The sequence below is a fragment of the Sander lucioperca genome, chromosome 18 (assembly GCF_008315115.2).
Source record: "Sander lucioperca isolate FBNREF2018 chromosome 18, SLUC_FBN_1.2, whole genome shotgun sequence".
Classification (NCBI taxonomy): Eukaryota; Metazoa; Chordata; class Actinopteri; order Perciformes; family Percidae; genus Sander; species Sander lucioperca.
In genome coordinates this window covers 25,198,512-25,223,217 of record NC_050190.1, presented here as the reverse complement: position 1 = coordinate 25,223,217, position 24,706 = coordinate 25,198,512, and the positions used below count along the sequence as shown (strand labels likewise).

The 24,706-nt window shown below is 38.9% G+C and overlaps 3 protein-coding genes across 6 annotated transcripts; 1 reads left to right on the top strand and 2 right to left on the bottom strand.

Moving 5' to 3' along the window:
• Nucleotides 1–132: 132 nt before the first annotated feature.
• On the bottom strand, nucleotides 133–11,294 carry l2hgdh (L-2-hydroxyglutarate dehydrogenase). Of its 3 annotated transcripts, XR_004106811.2 has the most exons (11): nucleotides 8,017–8,264; nucleotides 6,521–6,636; nucleotides 4,501–4,652; nucleotides 4,239–4,370; nucleotides 3,389–3,551; nucleotides 3,243–3,277; nucleotides 2,998–3,165; nucleotides 1,834–1,991; nucleotides 1,559–1,690; nucleotides 1,139–1,386; nucleotides 133–1,063 (listed from the first exon to the last, which is right to left on the bottom strand). XR_004106811.2 is itself a non-coding variant. In XM_031309874.2 (10 exons), exons 1-10 carry the CDS (start codon nucleotides 8,103–8,105, stop codon nucleotides 1,191–1,193), a joined length of 1,341 nt encoding a protein of 446 aa, XP_031165734.1. In that variant the 5' UTR covers nucleotides 8,106–8,264; the 3' UTR covers nucleotides 133–1,190. The 3 variants fall into 3 exon arrangements, 2 of the variants coding, with proteins under 2 accessions (XP_031165734.1, XP_031165735.1); XM_031309874.2 differs by having other exon boundaries at nucleotides 133–1,386; XM_031309875.2 differs by lacking the exons at nucleotides 133–1,063; nucleotides 8,017–8,264 and adding an exon at nucleotides 11,080–11,294.
• dmac2l (distal membrane arm assembly complex 2 like) lies at nucleotides 8,199–11,834 on the top strand. Of its 2 annotated transcripts, XM_031309903.2 has the most exons (5): nucleotides 8,199–8,395; nucleotides 8,533–8,636; nucleotides 9,952–10,160; nucleotides 11,351–11,522; nucleotides 11,656–11,816. In XM_031309903.2, the coding sequence occupies exons 2-5, from the start codon at nucleotides 8,542–8,544 to the stop codon at nucleotides 11,768–11,770; spliced, it is 591 nt and encodes a 196-aa protein (XP_031165763.1). In that variant the 5' UTR covers nucleotides 8,199–8,395; nucleotides 8,533–8,541; the 3' UTR covers nucleotides 11,771–11,816. The 2 variants fall into 2 exon arrangements, with proteins under 2 accessions (XP_031165763.1, XP_031165764.1); XM_031309904.2 differs by lacking the exon at nucleotides 8,199–8,395 and having other exon boundaries at nucleotides 8,530–8,658; nucleotides 11,656–11,834.
• cdkl1 (cyclin-dependent kinase-like 1 (CDC2-related kinase)) lies at nucleotides 11,822–24,706 on the bottom strand. Its single transcript, XM_031309887.2, has 11 exons — nucleotides 24,629–24,706; nucleotides 23,656–23,750; nucleotides 22,502–22,752; nucleotides 20,533–20,654; nucleotides 17,930–18,002; nucleotides 17,469–17,559; nucleotides 16,296–16,496; nucleotides 15,419–15,501; nucleotides 15,106–15,162; nucleotides 14,493–14,654; nucleotides 11,822–12,913 (listed from the first exon to the last, which is right to left on the bottom strand). Exons 3-11 carry the CDS (start codon nucleotides 22,667–22,669, stop codon nucleotides 12,812–12,814), a joined length of 1,059 nt encoding a protein of 352 aa, XP_031165747.1. The 5' UTR covers nucleotides 22,670–22,752; nucleotides 23,656–23,750; nucleotides 24,629–24,706; the 3' UTR covers nucleotides 11,822–12,811.

Below are 24,706 nucleotides of genomic sequence, written 5' to 3'. Positions count from 1 at the left end.
TGTAGTCCAATATTGTAGACAGAAGATTAATATTTTTAAAAATATAGATAGATCGTATAAAATCAACTTTTACTTATTCACTTAACTGCTTACAAAAACATAGTTGAAACAAATGCACATTACACAAGAAGATGCGAATAAATTCCCTTTATTTAGATCTCATTATACAAGCATCCCCAGTTAAAACATTAAAAACAACTAGCTTTAGTAACAGCATCAAATTTAGACTTATTTTGTGCTTACATTGGGGTCCATACAGTATGTGTTGCTGTTATTCTGCCTCCTTGTGGACAATCCAAAAAGTACCAATAAGGTAAAAGCTTGTGGAATAAAGAACAACTTTAAACACCATAAAGTTTTCTACTCACCATTTCCCTTCTCCATGCACTTCCATTGAAATATGGTGAAGTTGTGCCAGAAATCACTACTTTGCTTCTAATATTAAAAAGTACTTCAGGATATGTAGCCTATATTTAAATAGCATACAGCACAAATCACACTTTTACTGTTACTTTTGCTATTCAAAAATATGCATTATGGTAAAAAAAATACTTTAACATTCATTTGTCAATAAATGCCATGAAATAATAGCAATTTTATAGAAACATTATCGACAAAATTTTAAGCTATAACAAAGAGCAATATCAAACAGAATTATATAAAATTAGCACACACACACACACAAAAACATAACCAACTTATAAAACATTTAAGTGTTCTTAGTTTACATCAATGTGAATATGACATAAGACTAGAATATTTAATGGTGATATGATTTCAAATTGTTTTTAATGTCCAAAATGGCCAAAAAACAACCCGTCTTTCTTCATAAACTGTGCGTTCTGTAGGTATAATTGTGCGTTACAAGAAGAGTTTTAACAATTTTTTTGAAAAGACACCCAACTTTCTCAAACAGATTGTTGGCACGAAACTAGAGATCATCATCTTTTTACATTTAATGATGAAATATTCCATCTTTGAGGACAGAAACCAGCAGGATTTACAATGTTCAAACTGCAGAGACAAATTGCTCTTGCATAGTCAGAACCCAGTAAAAAAAACACACCTGGCATCTAAAAGTAGAGGAAAAAAAATACATATCAAAGTTTGATACAACATAGTTTCACTTTGCCACCTCAAGCTGGACTATTTTGGTTTTATCTCTTTCCTTCTGCGATCACCATGTTGCTCTACAGCGCGAAGCGACTCTCCACCTCATCTGCGATCATTTCAGCGATAGCGAGGGAGGAGGTGGCCGCAGGCGAGGGAGCGTTCCGCACATGGAGCACCCGACTGCCCACGTCCCCGACCCCGCCGTCAAACACAAAGTCGTCCACGAGATTTCCGTCTCGGTCGAGAGCCTGAGCTCGGACTCCTGCAGGACCCCTGGAGACAAACCAGGGTTACAGAAAACAGTATTGAATCATATCACTTTTCTTCTTGATTGTGCTGGTAAACCATCATAGACTCATTTTACTTCTAATAAAACAAAAACAAAAAAACTGATACATATACTGTAGTTTGCATGCATTTTTTAGCTTTTCCATTATTGCCCTACCTAAGCACGTCACTCCGCGAGAGTTCAGGGATGTACTTCTGCAGAATTTTAACCTGTGCACCAATGAAAACCCCTCGATACATTTCTCCGATCCCGTACGTTATGTTCCTCATCACCAGCTTCTGAAGGCCCCTGCAGAATAAAAAGACAAAGATGAAATACTCAGTATGACCTACCATGCAACAATTTCACTGCAATTAAATTATCTCGAAAATGCAGTTCCAGGGCACTACACGTAGACCAAAATGAGAACAAATTAAAATGTTCTATTGTACCTGAATGAGAGCGCATCTGCAAAGTCTCGAGCATTGAAGTCGTACACTTTGTATCCCTCCCTTTTGAAGGCGAGGACGGCGTTGGGGCCGAGCCAAACACCTCCATCCATCCTCGGGGTGAAGTGAACTCCAAGGAAAGGGAAACGAGGGTCAGGGACCTATCCATATACAATCATTTAAAGAAACAAAATGAAGTGGCAACAATGAAGTACCTGTATTTAAGTATCATTTGAATCATTCTAGTAACAGTATATCATCAACATGTAGAACATACTAGAAGAGTAGAGTTACAAAAGAAGACAGAGGCATATTTGCAGTTTCAAGTTTTTAGTTTTACCGACCATACAAACCATCATCAGGAGCAGATCGAACAACTATTAAATACTAAATGTGGGAGCTGATAGCTTAGCTGCATCAATTCGGCTGTAAAATTTTATATGGATACCTATCAACACTCAATGCTCTCAACATCAATGTAAACAACTTCAATTATTAGCCACCTCTACCCGATTGTGATGATGATTTTAAAGTAAAATCAAACGTTTGAAATTGGAAATATACCTTAATCCTTTTTTGGAGTAACTCTACTATTATAAGAACAGTATTATTTAATATTTTATAAATCCCCATAGATTAAATTCTCGGTTCAAAGACCAAGGTTAGTATTTGAGGATCTCTCGAATCTAGGGCTGAAAATGTTATAGACGCTATAGAGAAACACTTTTTCCATTTTTTTCTCCAGCAATCAGGTATGAGATGTGCTTCCAATTCTTTCACATACAGGAATGATGGACCAAAAATTAGCAGGGGAAACCAAAATTGTTATAAATGGCAGAGAATGGATGCTACTTCCAGAAAAAGCTGGACTCAACAACAGCCACACCTCCTGTGATTTAATCTCCCCCCCTACATACCAATAATGTAAAGAAAAGAAAAAGTTGAAAGGTTACATGATATCTAGCTAATGAATTCCTGCAAATAATCATCTCTTTCTGCCACTTGGGGCCGCCACAATTTGAAGTTATAAAGCACAGCTTTAAGTGAGTAGACATTTTATATAGTACTTCTATGTAAGGAGAAACATTATCAGATCAAGTGATTTATGTAGATTACATAACTTGTAAGATTTGGACACATGGACATACGGTTCTTCAGCAGACTTACAGGGTAGATATTTCCCTTGACCAGATAGTGTTTCTCTGGCTTCAGGACCAAATAATCTCCTCTGAAGGGGACGATCCGCGGCTCCCGACTGCATCCAGATATCTGCGACAGGCGATCTGAGTACAGGCCCCCACAGGTCAGGACGTAACGGCAACGCACCTCGTTACCCTGTTAAAAGAATACCATGCTGGAAACTATAGAGCACAATCTAAACATCGTGATGCTTCTATCTGCGTGTGTCTTACCTTTTTGTCTCTGATTACGATTGGGTATTTCATTCCTGCAAACAAAATAAAAAAAAGATACATGTGAGGTGGACTTTAAATAACTCTACAGCTCTCGTTTATTTATGACTGTGTTGACACATTGATGTACAGAAGCTGTTTATTACCTTCAGTGCTCCCAGCTGGACTCTCTGTGACCATGGAAATGTCATTGACCTCAGATTCGGTCACCACCGTGCCGCCTGCCTCCTTAAAGTCTTGGCCGTACCTGAGAGCCACCATCCTCCAGTCCACGATGCCAGTGTAGGGCGAGTCCAAGGCCATTATACCCTGCAAGGACGACACACTATAGACCTTCACTGCTATCTTTTCTTTTGCAGGAACAACAACAGCCTCTCTGAGACTCTTAGGCTGCGTTCAGACAGGGAAACAGCGATCCGGCGATTTGCCGCAGGGTTGTGCGACGGGGGGAGTGTCATTGAACCGGCCCATTTGTGTGATGTCCTGTTATGTTCTTTAACCCCCCCCCCAATGTAGCACAAGCAGACTTTATATTTTACAACTACTGTTTTCCGTGATATGTTTATAGGTATCGACGTTATCGACTGCACTTCAAGGCAGCTTCATTTCACAGAGAAAGAGAGAAAGAAAAGAGAACAGCGAGACAGATCGACTGTGCTTTGTTGTTTGGCAAATATTCAGCTGTTACACAAACTCCTGGGGTGTACAGAGCTTGTGATTCGTTTTTTTTTAAACTTTCTTGGGGCAGCTATAGAGGCAGTGATGTTTCCTGTTTCCTGTACGGGACTCTCACACCGCATCAGAACACACTGACAAGTCTGATCGCCGCTTCCGCGATTGGTCACCGCAGCGTGACGTAGGGTTGTGTCCCCCCCCCCCCCCCGAGGCAAACCCCGTCGCAGCCTGAACGCACGACCCCCATTCAAAATGAATGGAAAGACCTGTGTTTTTGCCGCAGTCTGACGGCCGCCGCAGGCTCTGTGAATGTCCACTTACCCTGCAGTATGGCTCTCGCTCTCGGATTCCCTTGGCGTCGACAATACTGAGGTCACGCACATTGTTCTTCATGCCGCGCTCATATAGAGCTTGCAGTCTGGGTATCTCCTCCTGCTCCACAGCCACGATAAGCTGCAGAAATACACTGATCAATACCAAGATCGACACAACACAACCAATCCATATAGCAGCTCCTTACAACACAGTTTGTATTACTTGCATATTGTAAGTATTTTATCTGGTATCTGATACTAAGGCAGACCTTTCCACACTTCTTGTAAGGGAGTCCTTTCTTCTCACAGTACTCGTAGGCTAAAGTGGCTCCTCGGACACACAGACGGGCCTTCAGCGACCCTGGCGTGTAGTAGATGCCGCTGTGAATGACTCCACTGTTGTGCCCACTCTGGTGCACAGCTGGTGAGTAAGAAAGCGACAGAGAAATAAAAGAACAAGATGAAGAACAACAACAAAGACAGAAAGGCTTCATTAAGATTCCTAGATTAATAGAAAGACATAGCGTCAGACTTTTCCACTCCATATCATCACCTTGTAATATTTAATACATTCTAGGAAGGATTTTTCAGTCCACTTCATCCAAGCTACTCTCAAACCAAGTAGATATGTGCTTTGCTCCTGTTTCACATCGGTGCAAAATCATGAGAAACTAATCAAAACCTGACATCTATCACTCATGTTTGGATATGATTAGATAATGTATCTGCAGTCAAACTCAATTGCAGCTACTGTAATTATAAACATAATGTAATATTGTCTTTGTTTGGCCAGTTATCTTAGGAAAAAGATACACCGAACAACACATTCAAGAAAATGCACTTTAGTTACAAGAGAAGTTGATACCACTTCTATGTTTATACGCAAAGAAGCTGAAGCTATAGCCAGCAGCTGGTTATCTTAGCTTAGCATAAAGAGTGGAAACAGTGGGAAACAGTGAGGCTGGCTTAGTCCGAAGGTAACAAAATCCGCCTCCAAGGACCTCACTCACTCAACAAACAAAAAACAGGTAAAAATGATTTTGTGGTTTGTGTGTTGGACTATTTATTTTACCAAAATAACTATTCCTCTGTGGCCAAAGATGTCAAATCCATCACTGATAGCCATTTATCAAATGTTAAAATTTGAAGGGTTATTACTTCAAAGACCAAAAAACATACAGGGCTCCCGAATTAACCTGGCAGGACATTTCAGTTAACTTAAATCTTTTATTTTATTTTTAAGACGCTTGCAAATGTCTTTCAGAACTGCAACAAGGCTACATGGCTGGCTTTCAGATTTAAGGGTGTTTGCAGGTGTTCAATGGGTGAAGAGTGCAGCACAATGGCAGGGTTACAATTCCTTAACTGTTAACCCAGTACCCTTAAATTAAAGCTGAAACTTGGCACTTTACCCGATGATCTGTTTCAGATGTGCTGGAGTTCACAGCCAGTGCAACTAAAATTGTGTAGAGTTGCAAAGATTAACGGATTAGTTGTCAGCTATTAAATAAATAATCAGCTTATTTTGCTAACGATTAATCGTTTTGAACCATTTTTTTTATGAAGAAAAAGTAAATGATTTCAGCTTCTTCAATGTAAATAGTTTCTTCTCACCTCTGTGGCAGTCAACTGAATATCTTTTGGACAAAACAAGACATTTGAGGACGTTATCTTGGGCTTTGGGAAACACTGATCTACATTTTTCACCATTTTCTGACATTTTATAGACCAAACAACTAGAGCTGGGCAATATATCGATATTATATCGATATCGTGATACGAGACTAGATATCGTCTTAGATTTTGGATATCGTAATATGGCATAATTGTTGTCTTTGCCTGGTTTTAAATGCTGCATTACAGTAAAGTGATGTCATTTTCTGAACTTACTTACTTCAGACTGTTCTAGCTGTTCTATTATTTGCCTTTACCCACTTAGTCATTATATCCACATTACTGATGATTATTTATCAAAGATCTCATTGTGTAAATATTTTGTTAAAGCACCAATAGTCAACACTACAATATCGTTATCGATATCGATGTATTTGGTCAAAAATATTGTGATATTAGATTTTCTCCATATCGCCCAGCCCTACAAGCAACTAATCGATTAATTGAGAAAATAATCGACAGATTAACCGACTATGAAAATAATCGTTATTTGCAGCCCTTAAGTTGCAGCCCTAAAAGAGTTTAATCACTGTGACGTGCAAAACATTTTGCTCTTCATAACATATTGATGTCTTCCTTCACAACAACAACAATAGCAGTCAAGACTCAACCCACCAAGCTCTTTTTCTTTCTCCAGCAGGATGAAGCTGAGGGACGGGTGTCGCAGAATGAGCTCTCTGACTGTTGCCAGGCCAACGATGCCACCTCCCACCACGGCCACGTCATATGTGCTGAAAATACAGATGAGAGGTGACCTGACAGTTCAAGTTTAAGATGGTTACTAATAACAAAACCAGCTTTACGGGTTGCAAAAGGTAAACACAGAACTATTTAGGTCACTGGTTCAATGTCCAACTGTTCATGACTGCATGGGCAGCCGATAGACCTTTGAAACTTATCAGTAGGGAAACCCATGACACAAATGTTGTAATTAATGGACAAAAAAAAAATGTATCTACAAAGAGAGTATCCAGCTCTGTCACAAGGCTACACTAAGTACATCCATTCATAAACCTAATTACTACGGACTACTATCTAGTAGTTGGGCTCAGAGTGTAAACAGCAGTTCCAGGATATCAAACTTGACAACAATCCACTACAAGGTTTCACAAAATGAAGCATTTGCAAAGAGCTTGAAGAACACAATGTTCAATCCTGGGAAAACATTTTAATTCACTGTGCCTTCCCTCAGCGCAATGGGCACAGTCAACATCTTGTTGTTCATTTCCCGAAAATTAGAACCAGGCAGAGTGCTGCTGCTCCACAAGAGTAGGAACCAATACATCTTTGTGAAGTAAAAAAAATGTTTGGGGAAATCACACCCCTCTTATCTGCAACCTAAAAGTAGCCAGAGGAGAATCTAAAGAAGCTAAAAGTGCAAATGTTCAATGGAGAAACGTTGCTTCAAGGATTTTCCTAAGCTTGCAGTCAGATAATTAGAATGGGACTGCCTGGACTTGTAAAAACGTGTACAGGTGTTCTTGCTTAAACCTGAAGAACATTTAATCCGTTTAACGAATCAGTGAAATTCAGGTTCTGATATCTTGCTGGTATCATTTAACCAAGTGGAGAAGTTACCTAATTGTTATGAATAAATTACTTCAAGTTACAACATCTGTTTATCAAAGTACCTGGAGAGTAGACTGGCAGATTCTCTGTGGGTCTCATATGAAACACATTATGCTAAAGGAAGACAGTTTTCAACAAGTGACTCACTGCTTGGCACTGACAAAGAAAATCTGTATCCTTCTACAGTCAGACTCTGGTCAGACTGTTTGTGCTCTGACAAAAGCGTAAAGGCATGCAAATGGGGTTGGTGCAGGAACGGTTGTAAAGGCACAATGCAGACACAGATGCTTTGTGTGCATAAACAATGCGGTGGGAATGTGCAGATGCAGATCAGGTTATCAGACATGTTGTGCAATCTGGTTCTTGGTGCTGAATGTCCTTGGAAATGACCATCTTAACTTAAAAGTTAGTTATCCAAGCAGGTAGCTGCTCGTCTGCCGCTTATCTGTCTGTTAATGAGTAAGTTGAATTCTACAGTGAACCGGACAAACGAGTCAAACTTAACGTATTGCGAGAACTCCACGCTGTCTGTAATGTCTTACCTGTGCAGCCGTCTGGTTGTAATGTCCTTTACCGGCTTCGCTGCCCCAACAACAGACTTAAAAGTGGCAACGCTGAGTGTCCGGATCATTTTCACAACGTGTATTAGTACCTCACAGTCGCTTCTTCATTGTACAACAATCAGAAACACTTCCCTGAGTTGTGTTTTGTGTATTTTTTTTTTTTAATTTCTCCTCCCTGTTGCTGCGCTAGCCTCTTGTCCCATCCTGCCGCTCTGTCCTGAAAGCCGAGACGTGACCACGCCCCCCGTGACTCTGAGGCCCAGCCAATGAGAGGGCACGTTCGCTTTACGCCATAGGTCAAAGGTTGCAGCGATGGACGCGTCCCAAATGTAAACAGCCCTGTCTGTTTGGAGGGCAGGTGAGATTATTTTATGTGATTCTCCTGTGTCGAAGTTTCAGTTGTTTGTTCAACTGACTGAAGTAATAGTATTTTAGTGATGTATAAAGGTAGTATAATAGTATAATTGATTGACTATGCATGTTATGCATTTTCAGCTGTCAGATATGAGGCTTTTATCGAAGGCAGTGCAGTCTGCTGTGGGTCAGAGGGAGTGGAGCCGCAGACACTTCTGGGGCTGGCTCAATGCAGTCTTTAACAAGTGAGACTACACTGTTACACGGATTAATGACATACGTGTGCACGCTAATGGCTACACAACAACGCATGGACACACTTATTAACAGTCGATACATTGACAAAGCACTCAACAAGCACTCTTTACACATACGTCTATCTACACTGTATGTTTATACTGTTTACACTCAGTTGCCAGTATATTAGGTATACCTAGCTAAAGCTAATACTGTCTAACACAACAGTCCTGCAATGAAGCCTTCGAGGATGATGATGTTCAGTTTTTGTTGAAACGTTCATTTGGAGGCTGTTTAAGTGTACTGCGTCATAACGAATATTATTTCTAATATTTTGTGGACCCCATTTATATCAATTTGGGTGATTTTGAGTTTGCATACCCTGATCCAGGAGGAACAATATTTAAGTTCAACCGTTTGTATGGTTTAAATGACAAAATAACTTGACAATCTAAATCAATGATCTCAATTTTAATAATGTGGTGACATTTTGGGGAGGAGTTACAGGCAAATTGTTGCTAAATAACCATTTTAATTATGGTACAGTAGAGAATACATTAATCATTTCACACTGCGATATGGTCTGAAAATTGTACTGCTGTACCACTGTTTGTTGCCTTTCCAACCAGAAAATGACATTCAGGTTATATCACAAAATTATGATAACTATAACTTTCATATGATATAATCTCATGTTTGCAATATTGATATTTTATCCAACTCTGTGTTGCTGCAGTTTGTTTAATTGTATTATTGTCAGAGAATTCCAGGTTTTTGTAACCCAAGCTGTCAACAAAAAAAATCTGTAAAACATCAGAAAATTCTGAACTATGGCCCTCACAAGTTGCCAGATTCCAACTTTCCCTGTGGTCTTGTTTATTTAGTTTGACTAACAGCGTTGGAAACAAGCAAATCCTCAATTAATTAAAAAACAAACAAACAGCAAATATAGCATTTTATTTGATAAATAACCAAATAGTGGATGATTTTCTCAGGTTAAAACAACTGGCCTGGTGGTCAGGTTCCCATATGAACTTTTGTGTTTTTAAAGAATTTTTTGATAATTCCACAGGACAGCTGAAGAAATGAAAGGGGAGAGAGAGGGGGAATGATATGCAGTAAAGGGCCGCAGGTCGGAGTCTAACCCACGGCCACTGCGTCGAGGAGTAAACCTCTATATATGTGCGCCTGCTCTACCAACTGAGCCAACCTGGCCACCCCATATGAACTTTTGCAATCCTCTTGACTCCCCTCCTATGTGCATCACATTACGTGTGTCATCAGCTTGTTTCGTACTTTGAGTGTTTGTTGATCTTCACTCAGGGTGGACTACGAAAGGATCAAAGCTGTTGGTCCAGACCGAGCTGCAGCAGAGTGGCTGCTGAGATGCGGTGCCAAAGTGAGGTTTCAAGGTTTCGATCGCTGGCAACACGACTACAATGGACTGCCAACTGGGCCTCTGGGCAGATACAAGATCCAGGCGATAGACGCTACTGAATCCTGCATCATGTACAGAGGCTTTGACCACCTGGGTCAGTGTTACAGTGGGGAGAATATTATGTTCTTGTCCTTGTGAAATGTCCTGCTCTCATTTCCATTTCCCTCCATATGGTCATGGATAGATTTAACAAGGCTTAAACCAGAAAACAAAACGAATGGACTAATGAAATATAAAAGAGAACTTTGCTATTTTTAGATCCTTAACAATAATGGGACCACCGATGTTTGGAAAGGCCATATAATGATATACAAAGGGGCTTTTTCCTCTGTACAGGCATCTTTTAAAAGTATAATTTGATTTTATTTTTTATACTAGTGCTGCTACAATGGCCTTACCTGAGTTTGATATGACACCATAACATACTGTTTTTTTTTTTTCTTTTTCACCTTTTATTTGACAGGGGACAGTGTAGAAATGTGGGAAAGAGAGAAAGGGGTATGACATGCAATAAAGGTCCCACGGCCGAAATCAAACCCGAGACGTTGCGGTTATACGCTGTAACCACTCGGCTACCAAGGTGCTCCAACCTACTGTTTAAAAAAAAAAAAAAAAAAAATGATATACCTTTAAGATATAAGTGTTTATCTACAAAACCCCTTCATCATTTAACAAAAGAAGCCAAATCTTCTAAACTGTGAAATGTTTTTCTAAATACAAGCAGCAGTACAATAAGGTAGCAGTAAAAAATAGTCTATCAAATTGTCAAAATGTTGATTGAATCAAAAACTATTTGATCAAAGAATAAGGAAACAGGAATATTAATCTTACCAGACATTTGATACCATTTCTCGATACTCTGTATTACAGAAACATTTCGATCAGTACCAAAATGGCTATCAATGTTGGATTTACAGACTAAAGAGCCTGCTCAAATCAAAGACTAAAGCTATGTTCAGAAAGTGTCAATTTTGCATTACCTATGTCAACATGAGCTTGACCTCAGCGTTTACCTGAAAGTGATTCCCCTCATTGTTAAAAAGAAAGGACAGGCGACAGTGAAAGTGCATCTCTCCCAGACTGATTATCCAAAAGTGACGCAAGTGACTGGGATGTTTTACACCGAGCGGGCGCACATAGTGCACCGTCTCTCTGACCTTGTGCTGCTGCACTCACACACTTTGGGGCCAGAGTCCACACCGATTTATTTTGGTGTAAAGTCCTTCTCTGCCTATGTAAATTGAATCAGTAAAGAGTGTGCTGATATTGTGTTTGTTTTTCTAGATGGGTTGGAACATGTGGAGGAAATCAAGTTTAACAAATGTATCTACATCGAGGACACCTGCCTGGAGAGGCTGAGCTCAGTAGAGAATCTGCAGGAGTGTTTGAACACCATGGAAGTGGTGTCGTGTGGGAATGTAACCGACAAAGGCATCATCGCCCTGCACAGACTAAGGTGAGTGTTTATGATCTAAAAAGAAGTCAATTAAAATAGTTTATATCTGTTTCTTTGTAAAGGTATATGTTTTAATGACACCGATTCATCCATTTAGTTTTGTAATTTATATTAATGTATTAACTCCACACAGGAATCTGGAGAATCTGTTTCTCAGTGATCTTCCCGGAATCAAAGACAAACAAATGACAGTTGACAGACTACAGACGGCACTCCCACGTCTGGTCATATCACTGGACCTGGACTGATTGAGAAACAACTTCCTGTTATAATTGTAAAACACAGATGCCTTTTTTAAAAAAGGTTTTCAAAGTAAAAGACCCAAGGATTGAAGGGCTTGTATCATCCAACACATAGATCCTTCAGCTAAAACGTTAAGTGTATTTCCACGTGAATCATTTAGTCGTGTGGAGAACGGCAGCATGGGAAAATAATCAGGTGAATGTGTCACCTTTCAGCCTGAAATATAATCAAGCTTTAAAGAAAACAGTCCAGCAGAGAGGAACGTTAAAGCACTTTATATTGTTGACACTTGATAGATTGAACTATTCTTTAGTTTATTATATTCTCAACATTCAAGGTAATAAAGGTTACTCCATATGTGGGTACAAAGAGAGAAACAATTTGGGAGTCATTCAAGAGTCTTAAAATCATTTCTCTTTAGATTAATTTGGCATTTGTACAATATCTGAGGACAGCCAGATGGCTGTGAACATCCTTAGCACCAAAGTTCAACAGATAATGAGTACAATGTGTGTATCGTTACTGCTTTTATGCTAGTAAATGTGTGGGTTAAAGGAATATTCACTCCTGACGTCAATAAATAGTTTTAGAAATGCTCATGAGTCAAAGTTTGTGTCCCACATCATAAAACTCACTACCGAAAACATGTCTCTTTTTAAAAGTCGTTTTATAAAAAATACATTTGGCAAGGCAGTACGTCGGAGTTTTACCTTCAGTCTACTCAGCGACTACGAGCAGAGCAACGTATTGCTCCTCGTCTTTACACGTCTATACAAAATACAACAAAATCGTTTGAATGAATGTGAATCGTTTGATCAATTGAAATGTAGGCAACATACGTAGACCAAACATGTTGGGGAATAGTGCATAGACTGACATCAGTATCAAGAGACACCCGACACACCCCACGTGATAAACAAAATCTTTAGAAAAGTGGTTGAATCTTCGTTAAAAACCAAGGTGCTACCAGAATCGTCTTCATTTCCTGAGGTTTCAGAAAATGCTGCTTGTCGATGGTGTTGGGGGGGGTTTGACTGGGCTCGTGCTCAGATGTTCGGTAGGTGATAGTTGAACTTGCGCAGGTTGCTGTAGTACTTTTTATTGTCCAAAGCTGGGAAGATGCCACTGCTGGTCAGCTGTGGCAAATACTGCATGGTGGAAAAAAAAAAAGTAAAAAAAAAAAAAGTTTCAGGGACAATTTTCAGAGCATTTTGAGAGTACATGGATGCAATGATTTGATATCTGGTGACTAGAAAGGTTGTAAAATGTAACTTAGTTAAAAGATTAATTGAACTGACTGGGATTTTCTGCTGAACTGATGATGCATTTTTAGTGGATTATTTAAAAATGACACTGACACAATGACACTTTTTTGGGGAATGCAGCTCCAGAATGTAGTTTCATTTGTTCCTTCAGTTTATTCTACAACAAAACATATTATTTAATCAGATTAAACCTGGGGAAAAGGTTAAGTTGTAGTCCTTCTGCTCGGTTAAAGGTGCAGTAGGTAAGCCTTAAAAACTAACTTTCTGTCATATTTGCTGAAACTGACCCTATGTTCCAGAGGAACTACATGAAGCAGGTCATTTAACAAATAATCAGGCTCCTCTGGCACCACCTACAGCCTGTAGTGAGATTTGCAAAAAAACACCGTTCCCTGTTCAGATGCACCAATCAGGGCCAGGGGGGGTGTCTAACTGCATGTCAATCACTGCTCATGCACACGCATTCATTCTCCCTGGTGGGGGGAGGGGCTTAGGAGACCGTTTTGGGCTTTAGCAGAAAGGGGGGAGGGACTGAGAAGTTGTTGATGTTCACATTTTTTGGCTAAGTCCTGGATCTTCATAATCCTACCTACAGCACCTTTAAGTAGGGATTGCACGCTTTTCCAAATACACAATAAGTAGCACTGCATTCCCACCAGTCTCAGTCCTTTAGATTAGATTTTTGTTATATAGGTATTTCACCAATGTAAAATGTCTTCGAGTCCTTGGGTGTAAGACAGTCACTCTTAAATGTATTATTATTCATAGTGGTCAAAAAAAAAGTGGACTTCTTTTATTACAAAGTTTCAGGATGATCTTCCAATAAAGTAATCTTAAATTCCCTAATTCTATATATATAACTTTTTTTTTTTTTTTACTTTGTTTAAAATGTACACATACATCCATTGTTTAAACTAGGGCTGCACGATATGAGGAAGATGATGCGATAACGTTGTTGAATATCACGATAACGATATCACTTCCTAAAGTTACTCAGTTCTGCAGCTTTCAGTATACTGCTAAAATACATCTATTTGCTTGTTGAATTTAAAAGAAATGAAGGGAAATCATTTCCAACATTCTTTTATTGAACAAATTGAACATTGAATTGAATATAAAAGGCACCACTACAAAAAGAAATGCCTGTTACATTTTAAAGTGCAATTTCCTGCTGATATTTTCTTTCAACCAACACAAAAATCTCGGAGTGTCTTTCGCGATGTGGTTATTGCGCCAGTTGATATCGCGAAGACGATTAAAAAAAAAAGGATACATTGTGCAGCCCTAGTTTAAACCACATTTGTTTTCAAAGAAAACACAATTTTGTTTGCAAATTTTACAGATGTTGGTTAGTTGACTGGAAGATATGCAGTATTTCATTAAGAAAACTGACATCAGGCCTGGCAGCAAATTACATAAGTACTACAGACAACCATTACTCTTCACAGAGAAGGCCACTAACCCCGGGAGGAAGGTGTTTGCGAGGTAAACGCGTCCTCTTGTTGCTGGAGCGGTCATGCTCTCGAGAGCTTCTCTCGCTCTTTCCCCGCAGACTGTCGAAGTACGGATGTTGGAGGAGCTGCTCACAGGTCAGCCGCTCGGACGGGTCCATCCTCAGGCAACCCTAAACCATCAACAAGAAAACTTGCTAAATATCACCAATTATGCAACTAAGTAAACATGATGGAGTATGTACTTTGGTTATTTGGGAACACTGAAAGCTTTGCACATAATTTGTTGTCACATGAATGAATGAATGAAAGTTTTGGGCATTTTTAGGCCTTTATTGACAGAACAGCTGAAGAAATGAAAGGGGAGAGAGAGGGGGGAATGACATGCAGCAAAGGGCCGCAGGTCGGAGTCGAACGCGCGGCCGCTGCATCGAGGAGTAAACCTCTATGTATGGGCGCCTGCTCTACCAACTGAGCTATCCGGGCCCCTGACATACATATATCTAAAACATGCACATTTCACTGGATTAAAATCAAAATTGAAATGTTCAAAACTCCATTTTTTTGGCTGTGGTGTATTAAAACAAGACACAGACTATAAGATTACAGTCATGACATCGTTACCTTCATGAGACTCAGAGCTTGATGTGAGAGATTTGGATATTTCTGCTCCAAAGGTTCCTACAGAAAAAAAACAATAAAGATTCAGTATTTTTTGGTTTTCACAGTTTTCTTTTTCTTGTTGTTTTTTCCATTATTTAGCGTTTGTGGGATGAGTTAAGGCTGGCAAAAACTCACTGAATACCAAATTTACAGAAAGAAAAAATAATGACAATTTCTGAATACAGCTAATGTAGATGAAAAAGCCACAACAACATCCACTTGTGTGATGTAGGCAGATGGAGCACATGTAGATGGAGTGGGTGGTGTGTCTCACCATCTCTTGTGGCTCTGGGATGGAAACTCCACAGAAGAACTGGTTGTTGCTGAAGACCTGCTGGTGTCGAGGGATCAGGTCTCCTGCAGAAGACAAGAAAGATGAACATTACATGTTTCAAATCACTCCTGTGAATGCATTCAAACTTGGTATTATTATTTGTCCAAAAGTTTATAGATATTTTACAACTTCTTCCTGTTCCGAGAAACATTTTTCAACTTCCATAACTTTCCCAAGAATGTAATGACAACGTAGATTATGTTTTTCTTGCTTTATCCTTTGCCCATATGTATGAAAAAAGATCAACTAATATCCTGTTAATCCTTATGTATTATTTCAAAATTGACACATCTAATGTATCTGTTAACATTTCCAAAGGGATGCAAAATTGCATGCCTTATGCTTTGTGATTGATTGCATTAAAAGTGCATTGTGTGAACAGTAAATCAATAAAGCTCTATTATAAGATTTGAATCTGTACAACAGTGTTGTGTAAATTGTCTGATAACTATATATCATCATTTCATCACGAATATAGTTCTATTGAAAGACAATAAATGACAATGTTAATCATCCCACAAACATCCCTTTTATGTATTATTGTTTAAATCCTGAAATTTCTCACTGTACAGTTTGTATTGGCAGGTTTCCCCTCAGAACAGCAGCAGACTCGTGGCCGGTTAGCTCAGTTGGTAGAGCGGGTGCACATATTCAGAGGTTTATTCCTCGACGCAGAAGGTCCACGGTTAGAGTCCGACCTGTGACGGTTTTCCTGCATGTCTTCCCCCCTCTCTCTCCCCTTCAATATCTCAGCTTTCCTATCTAATAAAGGCAGATATGCCCCCCCAAAACAAACAGCAGCAGACTGATTGATTACCGAGAGTCTTTCTGATCAGGTACAGTTGGTCCATGTCAGACTTCCCGGGCCACAGAGGGAGTCCCGACAGCAGCTCGGCAAACACACAACCGATGGCCCAGACATCCACCGGGGGGCCGTACTGAGTGTCTCCCACCAGCAGCTCAGGGGAGCGGTACCAACGAGTCGCCACGTAGTCCGTGTAGTAGTCGCATGGACCAGCTGGAGGCACAAAAAAAGGTATGTAGGGAGTGAGCTATCAGGTCATGGTGACGGTTAAAGAATAGATCACGCAAGTACTCTGTACTTTTGTGTTGAAGATTAGCTTAATATACTGGTTTTATGATATCAAATATTTATGTCAGTGTAGCCTCTATTATAGTCTGGATCAACGACCACCACTCTGTGCGTTGCTGTTCTTAAACTCTGTTCGTAACAACAACCTTCAAGCTAGCCAGCTACATGCTGAAAATGGCAAGTTTTGAAGAAAATTTGGATCGTGCAACAAGGTAGGCCTGCTTGGTTCTTTCAGGGAATGATTGTAAAGATTTACAAAGAATATGTTTACTACATTTCCTCTCTAACTGGGACGTTTTGGGACCGATTGGTGGGATTGCTGTGGACGAAGTACACACAGCGATACACTGGTAAGAGCAAAATACCATTAGTTTAACCATGTATCCAGCTTATTTAAATAGCTCATGTTACTGCATTGTGTGAACAGTTAACTTCATTTATTATTGTATGTGGCGTTTTCTTTTGCGGGGTGCAAATGTTCCACCAAAACAAGTTCCTTCCCGAGACTATTTTGCAGAGCCACCGTCGTTGCGTCCGGAGCTTAGCGCCGCCAAGACGATTGTGATTGGTTTAAAGAAATGCAAACATCTGTGGTAGAGCCAGGAGATGTCTGGCAATGCGAGACTACCTCTATTATAATGAAGGTTTCTCCCTAATCACAACTTGTGACTGGAAAAACTACACATTTTAAAACATGGTTAAGGGCTGCTTGAGTTTCAAATACATGCACACTTCCTCCCAGTAAAACCTTTGCAGCTGCACACCTGAAACACACAGCATTAAATGATGGAAGCCTTAAAATACTACAAAGGCAACACCACTGAATGCAACATGTACGTGTCCACCAGGTGGCACTGTCAAATATGTAATAGCTGTTGATAAAGTCTTAAAACTTACTGAGAATCCTTGCGAACCCAAAGTCACAGAGTTTGATGACTTGGTGTTTGGTGATGAGAATATTTTCCGGCTTGACGTCTCGGTGAATGCACTGCAGGAACAGGAATTAAAGCACTTAATTGAAAGCTCAACAATGTGTTCAGATGATTATGGTTGTGAGATGCTGAGAATACAAGGGGTATGTGTGGGAAAAAGTAAAAGGAGAGGGAGACATTGCGGTTAAATGAGAGCCCTTGTAGCATTTGTTGTGTCTAGGTGATACATTAACTGCTGGTCAGCCAAGGGGAAGGAATTCTTGTTAAAAAACAGAGCCATAAAGCAGGAGGCTTGGTGGGAGGAGACTGGAGGAATTCAAAAACAAGCTGAAGGGAAGCTTTGACAACTAAACACACACTGTATTATACTACATGAGGAGACAGGTAAGAGTAGAAATAGAAAAAGGCTGAGTATAAGTTACTTACATTTTGTTTGTGACAGAAGTTGACAGCTTGAAGTGTCTGCCAGGTTATACTTTTCACAAGGTTCTCTGGAACTCTGGAGGACAAAAAGGAAATCAACATGTTAGGCTGATAATCCCTAAACGGATCAATAGAAAGTAATAATAAAGATTCATTGATTTTCATTTTTATTTTCAACTTAGCGTACTTATAGTGGGTTGACAAAAAGATCCACCGACTGGAACTTTCCTAACTACTATGATTCTTTACGACAACGTAGGGCCATACAAAATTGGGCTGAAAGCTGCAAAATAATGTCCAGTTACTGGATCAAACTAAGATATAAATTTGGTTCAAGTGATTGTTTTAGTGGGTTAAACAAAAATGTAAAATCTGTTGATTGATAAATGTATTATATGTATGATTGCTTTTCTTTGTTAACTTTATACATGATGTAATGTAAATTATGAATGAAGTAAAAAAAAGTTTTTTTGATCAGATTTACCGTATCTTTTCAGTTTTATTAATAATAAACGAGTATTTCAAGTAATCAAAACATTTATCAACAGTCAGGCTGTACACAGAGGGGCTTTGAGCTAAATGCTAACATCAGCATGCTAATATACTTGCAGAGACACGATACCATGCTGATGCTTAGCAGGTAATGCTTACCATGTTCATCTTAGTTTAGCATGTTAGCATGCTAACATTTGCTATTTAGCACTAAACACAAAGTAAAGCCGAGGCTACCGGGAATGTTATTAACATTAGTTCTGCAGGTATTTTTGTCATAATCCAAAGTATTGGACAAGTTGTTATTTTGATGGGGAAAGTCAGAGGATCACCGAAGGAGGCCTATAAAAATTATTGCATAATTGTCAATTATTTTACATAATCGCAGTTTATTTGTTTAACCGCAATTAATTGCTGACATTAACTAAGGTCTTAAGGCGTATGACTGGTAATTGTTGATTTTGTTTAGATATGCCAAATTGTAATTATATATAAGTGATTATTGGTCGGACTATATAGTTTTATTATTATTTCAATTGTTAGTTGCTGGTATTTGACCCTATACACGATTCATCTACACAAAAAGACAAATCTAATAACAGAAGAATGGTTGGATAGATAGATCACTTTGTTCTTGGATTATTGGAAAGCAGAAATCTTCTTTTTCGGTCTCCTTTTGCTGTTTTCTGTAGTTTTTCCAGCTCTGGTTTTTTTCGAGATCTCTCCTCCCTCAGATGGCTCTGTGAAGGACAGTGAGCAGTGTCCTGTGTTCGTCTGGATGTTCAACACTGAGGCTTTGTTGGTTCAGGGACCATCATCTATCCGTGTTGCCGGGGAAATGGCTAAATCGAGCCTTGTGACTGGCAATTAATAACAATCTCCGCCCCTTCTCCCCACTTTGTTCTCCCAACTCTTCTTTTGAACCCTCTGTGTCCAGGAGACTACAGGCCAGGACCAGAGGGGGAAACCAGACAGCGAAAACACTCCGTATAAAATGTGGCCCGAGACTAAACAGTCCCGCCAGCTCCCTGCCAGCAATGCATTCTGGGAGAGCATCACTGTAAACATTCCACAGCGAGCAGGTCAGCTTCCTGGGAGATGAGCGTTGTGCCCGTCACAGCCGGACAAAGCACAGTGTACGGTGTGGTATACGTGTAATGTAGAGATAATACAAAGTACACAGCACTTTGTTAAATCAAAAGCCACCTTACTCAGATTTATGCTTTCATTATCTCAGAGTGACAGGCAGTACAGTAAACTGAGCTGTGTACTCATTTCATATGAGAAAAAGTCCTTAAATAGAGAAATATTTTCTTTTCATTGCATTACTAACACAAGTTTCTAAAGCTTTTACTGCTTTACAAAGAGGGCTGAGTGGTTGAGTCAGTATCATGATATTATTAGAATATCTTTTCAAATATCTATATTAAGTTATTTCCGGTGGTGGAATGTAAGTATATTTACTCAAGTGCTGTACTTTAGTACATAATTGAGGTGCTTGTACTTGAGTATTTTCTTCACATGCCACTTCTACTCCACTCCAATTCACAGGGAAATATTTTACTTTTTACTCCGCTACATTTATTTGACAGAATTTGTTACTTTACAAATGAAGATGTTTGCACACAAAACAAGTACAGCTAAAATGATTAGCAGATTAATCGATTGGAAATGACCATTAATGATCATTTAAGTCATTTTTCATGCCAGAAGTTTTTACGGTTCCAGCTTCGCAAATGTGAAGATTTGCTTCTTTTCCTTTGAATTAGTTTCATTTATGTTTGAGGTTTGTACTGTTGGTTGGACAAAACAAACATTGTGAAGGTGTTTCTTTGGGCTCTGGGTAATTGCGACCACATTTCTCACTATTTTCTGAATTTGTACTTTCTTTTAAAGTGAACATTAATGCATCAATAATTATAATACATTACTCTGAAATGAGCCATTCTGCATAATGAGCATTTTACTGTTGGTACTTTAAGTATATTTTAATGCTAATACTTTTTTACTTAAGTCCAATTTTGAATGCGCGACTTTTATTTGTAACAAAGTATCACTACACTGTGGTATTATTACTTAAGTAAAAGATGTGAATACTTCTTCCACACACCCACCCTCTGGGATGACGGTCCAGCTCGTTGAGGACCGTGTGGTCGCAGTACTCGAACACGAGGTGAAGCTTCCGTTTACGCCGAAACACTTCCATCAGATTCACCAGGTTGGCGTGTTTCAGTTGCTGAGATACAAAACATAGCAGAAGACGTCTCAGTGCTTTTGTCTCGCACACTTATCAGAGAAATACAGTAACATCCACACAAATACAGCTCCATAGAACTAGTAAACCAGTAAAGTACGCTGTTTAGAGAGCATGCACCATATGTGGTTTGCTCTTATCAAACAGACTAAACAGTTAACAGATGGTAATAAACATGCTGTTGCCCCTGACAACCTGTCCCCATCCTGTCCTATTTATGAGCTCATGGTGTCCAGCAGGCCACTAGCACTCCCACCCACCGCATGACTAATTAAACCACTGATCCACTAGTGAATCCTTGATCATTATTATGCAACATAAAAACGCCTTGTTTTAGCCTTTGCTTTAAACAAACGTAGCAAAAAAAAGAATTTTTTATTAAATAAACAGAATAGCCTTAATATTTTTGCTGTTTTTGTCTGAGAAGGAGACAAGGAACTAACTGTCATTGATGTTTTTTTTCCATGTCGATAACGTCTCTGCCAGCCAGGCGACACTAATCACTTAGAGGTTTAATATGAATTAATTGACAAGAATATCTAAAATAGCATTTTACAATCAAACAGCTAAAAACAAAGACACAAACAAACCGGAACAACTCACTGGTGCCGCCGCCTTTTCAGTCATTAAAGGCTGCCCAGTTTTTCATTTCCTGTTATTAAAATACATTTCACATTGTAATTTAGGTACTTCAGTCTGTCCTGACCCTGCGGGGTTTTTCCTTTATTTGATTACAACCTTCTAAACCTCTTTTGAACGTTGCTCTTTTCTCTGTGCAGCAGCTACAAAAATGCTTCCCCTCTGTCTGCAGAATTAACTGCATGCTGTCTCTCCTGCTGGCTGCTCAGCACAGAAGGAAGACACTAAAACAGGATTTGCATCTTTAAAAGATCAAATAAAACTTCAAAATAAAGTATGGCATCATGGGATTTGTTATTATAGTTTGACTGTGCATTATTATATTGTATTTCCAGGGTAGAATATAAAGTAATTTTTATACTTTCATCCATATTATGAATAAAAGAGATTTATATATATATATATATATAGCTGGTAAAGGTGTGATTAAAATGTTAAAGGTTAGCTTCTGAAATTAATACAGACATAATGTGATTCAGTATAATAACATGTTTGTTGATGTTTGGACTAGTTTTCATGGTTTTGAAGTATCATAAGAAATTGTATGAAAGCCAGGAAAAGGAAAGAATAAATGAAAAGCTAGTCATGATAAAATCAAAAATTCTCAAAATTATGAGATTAAAAAGTCAAAAATAATTTTGTTTTAATTTTAATCTCAGACTTTTATCAAGTAATTTTGACTGTCTTTCATAATGTTGACTTAACAAGCCACATTTTGACATACCAAATGAGAATTTTACAATACTATCTTATAATTTGAACATGTTACGATCATAATTTTGACTTAAAGAAATTTGACTTACTATTTCATTGCTTTTACTTAGCACAACATGTTTACTCACTCTTATAATTCTGACATTTTTTTCTGATAATTTTGACTTAATGAGCAAACATGGGATGTGCTTTCTCATAGTTTTGATGTACTATCTGAGAATATTTACTAACTAAGTCAAACATGTTGACTTTTTATCTCATAATCGTGATATAGCATTAGCATTTTATCTTGATCTACGATTTTTTTGGCAGATATGGGCTTCCACAGCCTGGTAAACCTGGATTGCACATATGTGCTCAAAACACACAGATGTGAAGGACTTTCTGTGAGAAGAACTAGAGGATATTAAGGATAATTATGAAGGACTTTCTGTGAGAAGAACTAGAGGATATTGAGGATAATTATGGGCTCTCACCTTGAGCATCCTGATCTCCCTCAGTGCAATCTTTTTGATGATGGGATCGTCCTCTGACTCCACAAACTTCTTGATGGCGACAACCTGCCCTGTGTCTTTGTTTCTGCACTTGAAGACAACACCGTAGGAGCCCTCTCCAATCTTTCCTATCTTCTCGTACTTTTCCATCCTCAGGCTGGACCAGCAGACATATGAAGATAAAAACACTTTTCCAGGAGGGTCCAAGGAGGCTGGACAGTCTCGTCTGCAGCCTATAAAGAGGGTTAGAAGAGACACAGGAGGAGTTTTCAGCGGGGATACAGAGAAGAAGAGTGACCACCTGGTGCTTTTATGAATAATTCACTCAATTAAAGCTGGAATAAATTCATAATAAGGATCAAAACTGGGTCATATGAGAGTTGGGTGTTTTCTTGAGAAAAAAAACATACAATAATGCTTTTCTAAAACATATAAAATAGACTTTGGTTTATTTTGGTGGCTTTTCATGTAATATCAGAAACATTGTTTGACCTGTGCATCATTATTATGAGTTATTTAAAAAAAACTAAAACAAAAAACAGAGCTGATGGCACAGAAACATGTCATGCATAATTATCTGAATATAAAAGCATATTAAAGAATGTACATGCATCTGCTAATTGAATGAAACTATAAAATATCTGCATCCAAGATCGAATTGTGTTTAAGCTCTTGGATGTGGGGATCAGAAATGTCAAGATAAACCTCTTAAACTGCCTCCAAAAGATAGATTTAATTGCTTAGAGGCAACATTACACCTGTCTCCCAACAGTTAGATTGCGTAACCAAAACATTTGCAATGCAAAGTTAGGTCATTCCCCTGAGGGAGATATAGAGCGAAAACAAATAACACTGAGAGAGTGAACAGCTAGGTGACTAAAATCAAAGTGCTGCACAAAATTAATAGAAAAAGGTATGAATGAACAGCTCAGGCTGCATGTTTATAACTGACATTAGATTACAGGATTGTATGTGATGAAGAAATAGTTACTATAATCCTCAAGTTTGAAGTCTGGTTTCAAAGTTGCCTCATTAAACCAGCTGATTATATAAGTAGGCACATTTCTATATTCCTGTGAGAAATATTTCGGTAAAATAACTTCCTATTCGTCAAAAAATTAAATTTGAAAACTTACTTTCAGTGAAAATGTTGATCTGTGTGAAATTCAGAGTCAGTGAGGAGCTGTTTCTTGTTCCAAACACAAGGTGGACGATCACAGCTCAACTGTCCCTGCAGACACAAGAAGCGTGGTTTTAAAGAGTCAACACGTTTAGAATAAACCATCCGGTTGTACCTTTCAAAATAAAACACAAAATGAGCACGCATCACTTCCTTTAGTTTCATATTTTGTGGGTAATTAGCTGACTGTAGAATTGACCCATACACAGCAACTGTTATTGCTCTTTTAAATGCACTGTAAGCCTCCTGAGCCGAGAAAAGCATATATCAAATGTTTCGTTGATCTGCAGAGGTGAAAGAAAAACTCGAGTTTGGGTTCTGTGGACAGAACGGTTTTCTTTATTTTATTTTGAAGGTGGAAATCACCTTCCTTCCGGTATTACCCACTGACTCACTCTCCCTTTTCCACGCCAGTTCCCATAGGAACAACTGACTACACCTCCATAAAAAAGGAAAGCATAGTCCTCTGGGGTTTTTGAAGGTTTGTGGATTTTTCACACCAGTCAGTGTCAGAGATGGGTTTAAAAATGAAGAGGCAGGTAAATGTCAACCACACACACACACACACACACACACACACACACACACACACACACACACACGTTAACAAGTCAGTCTATTCTCAGAGGGGGACTTCACTGATGCTCCTGTCCTTAAAAGACACAAATCCTCACACATTGGAAATCACTTTTAGTTTGTAGTACATGATTTTGTGCTGCAGTTTCATCATTTTAAGATTGATTTCTTACAAAGAGTACATTTCATGTTTTTGGTGATGATCAAAACAACCCAGGCTTTCTGACAGCATCCCACATGAGGAAAATGTAAACCTGTCATGTTGTCCTGTCGCACTGAGACTAATTAGTGCAGTTTGATGAAGTCAGAGAAATGGCAGACTAAACAGGGAAATAATGGAAACTTATACTCACCCGTACTCCCCTGTTCCTCCCATCAGACACTCATCGCTAGTGAGGAAAATCTCGAGTGGTGCATCATCAGCTCTATTA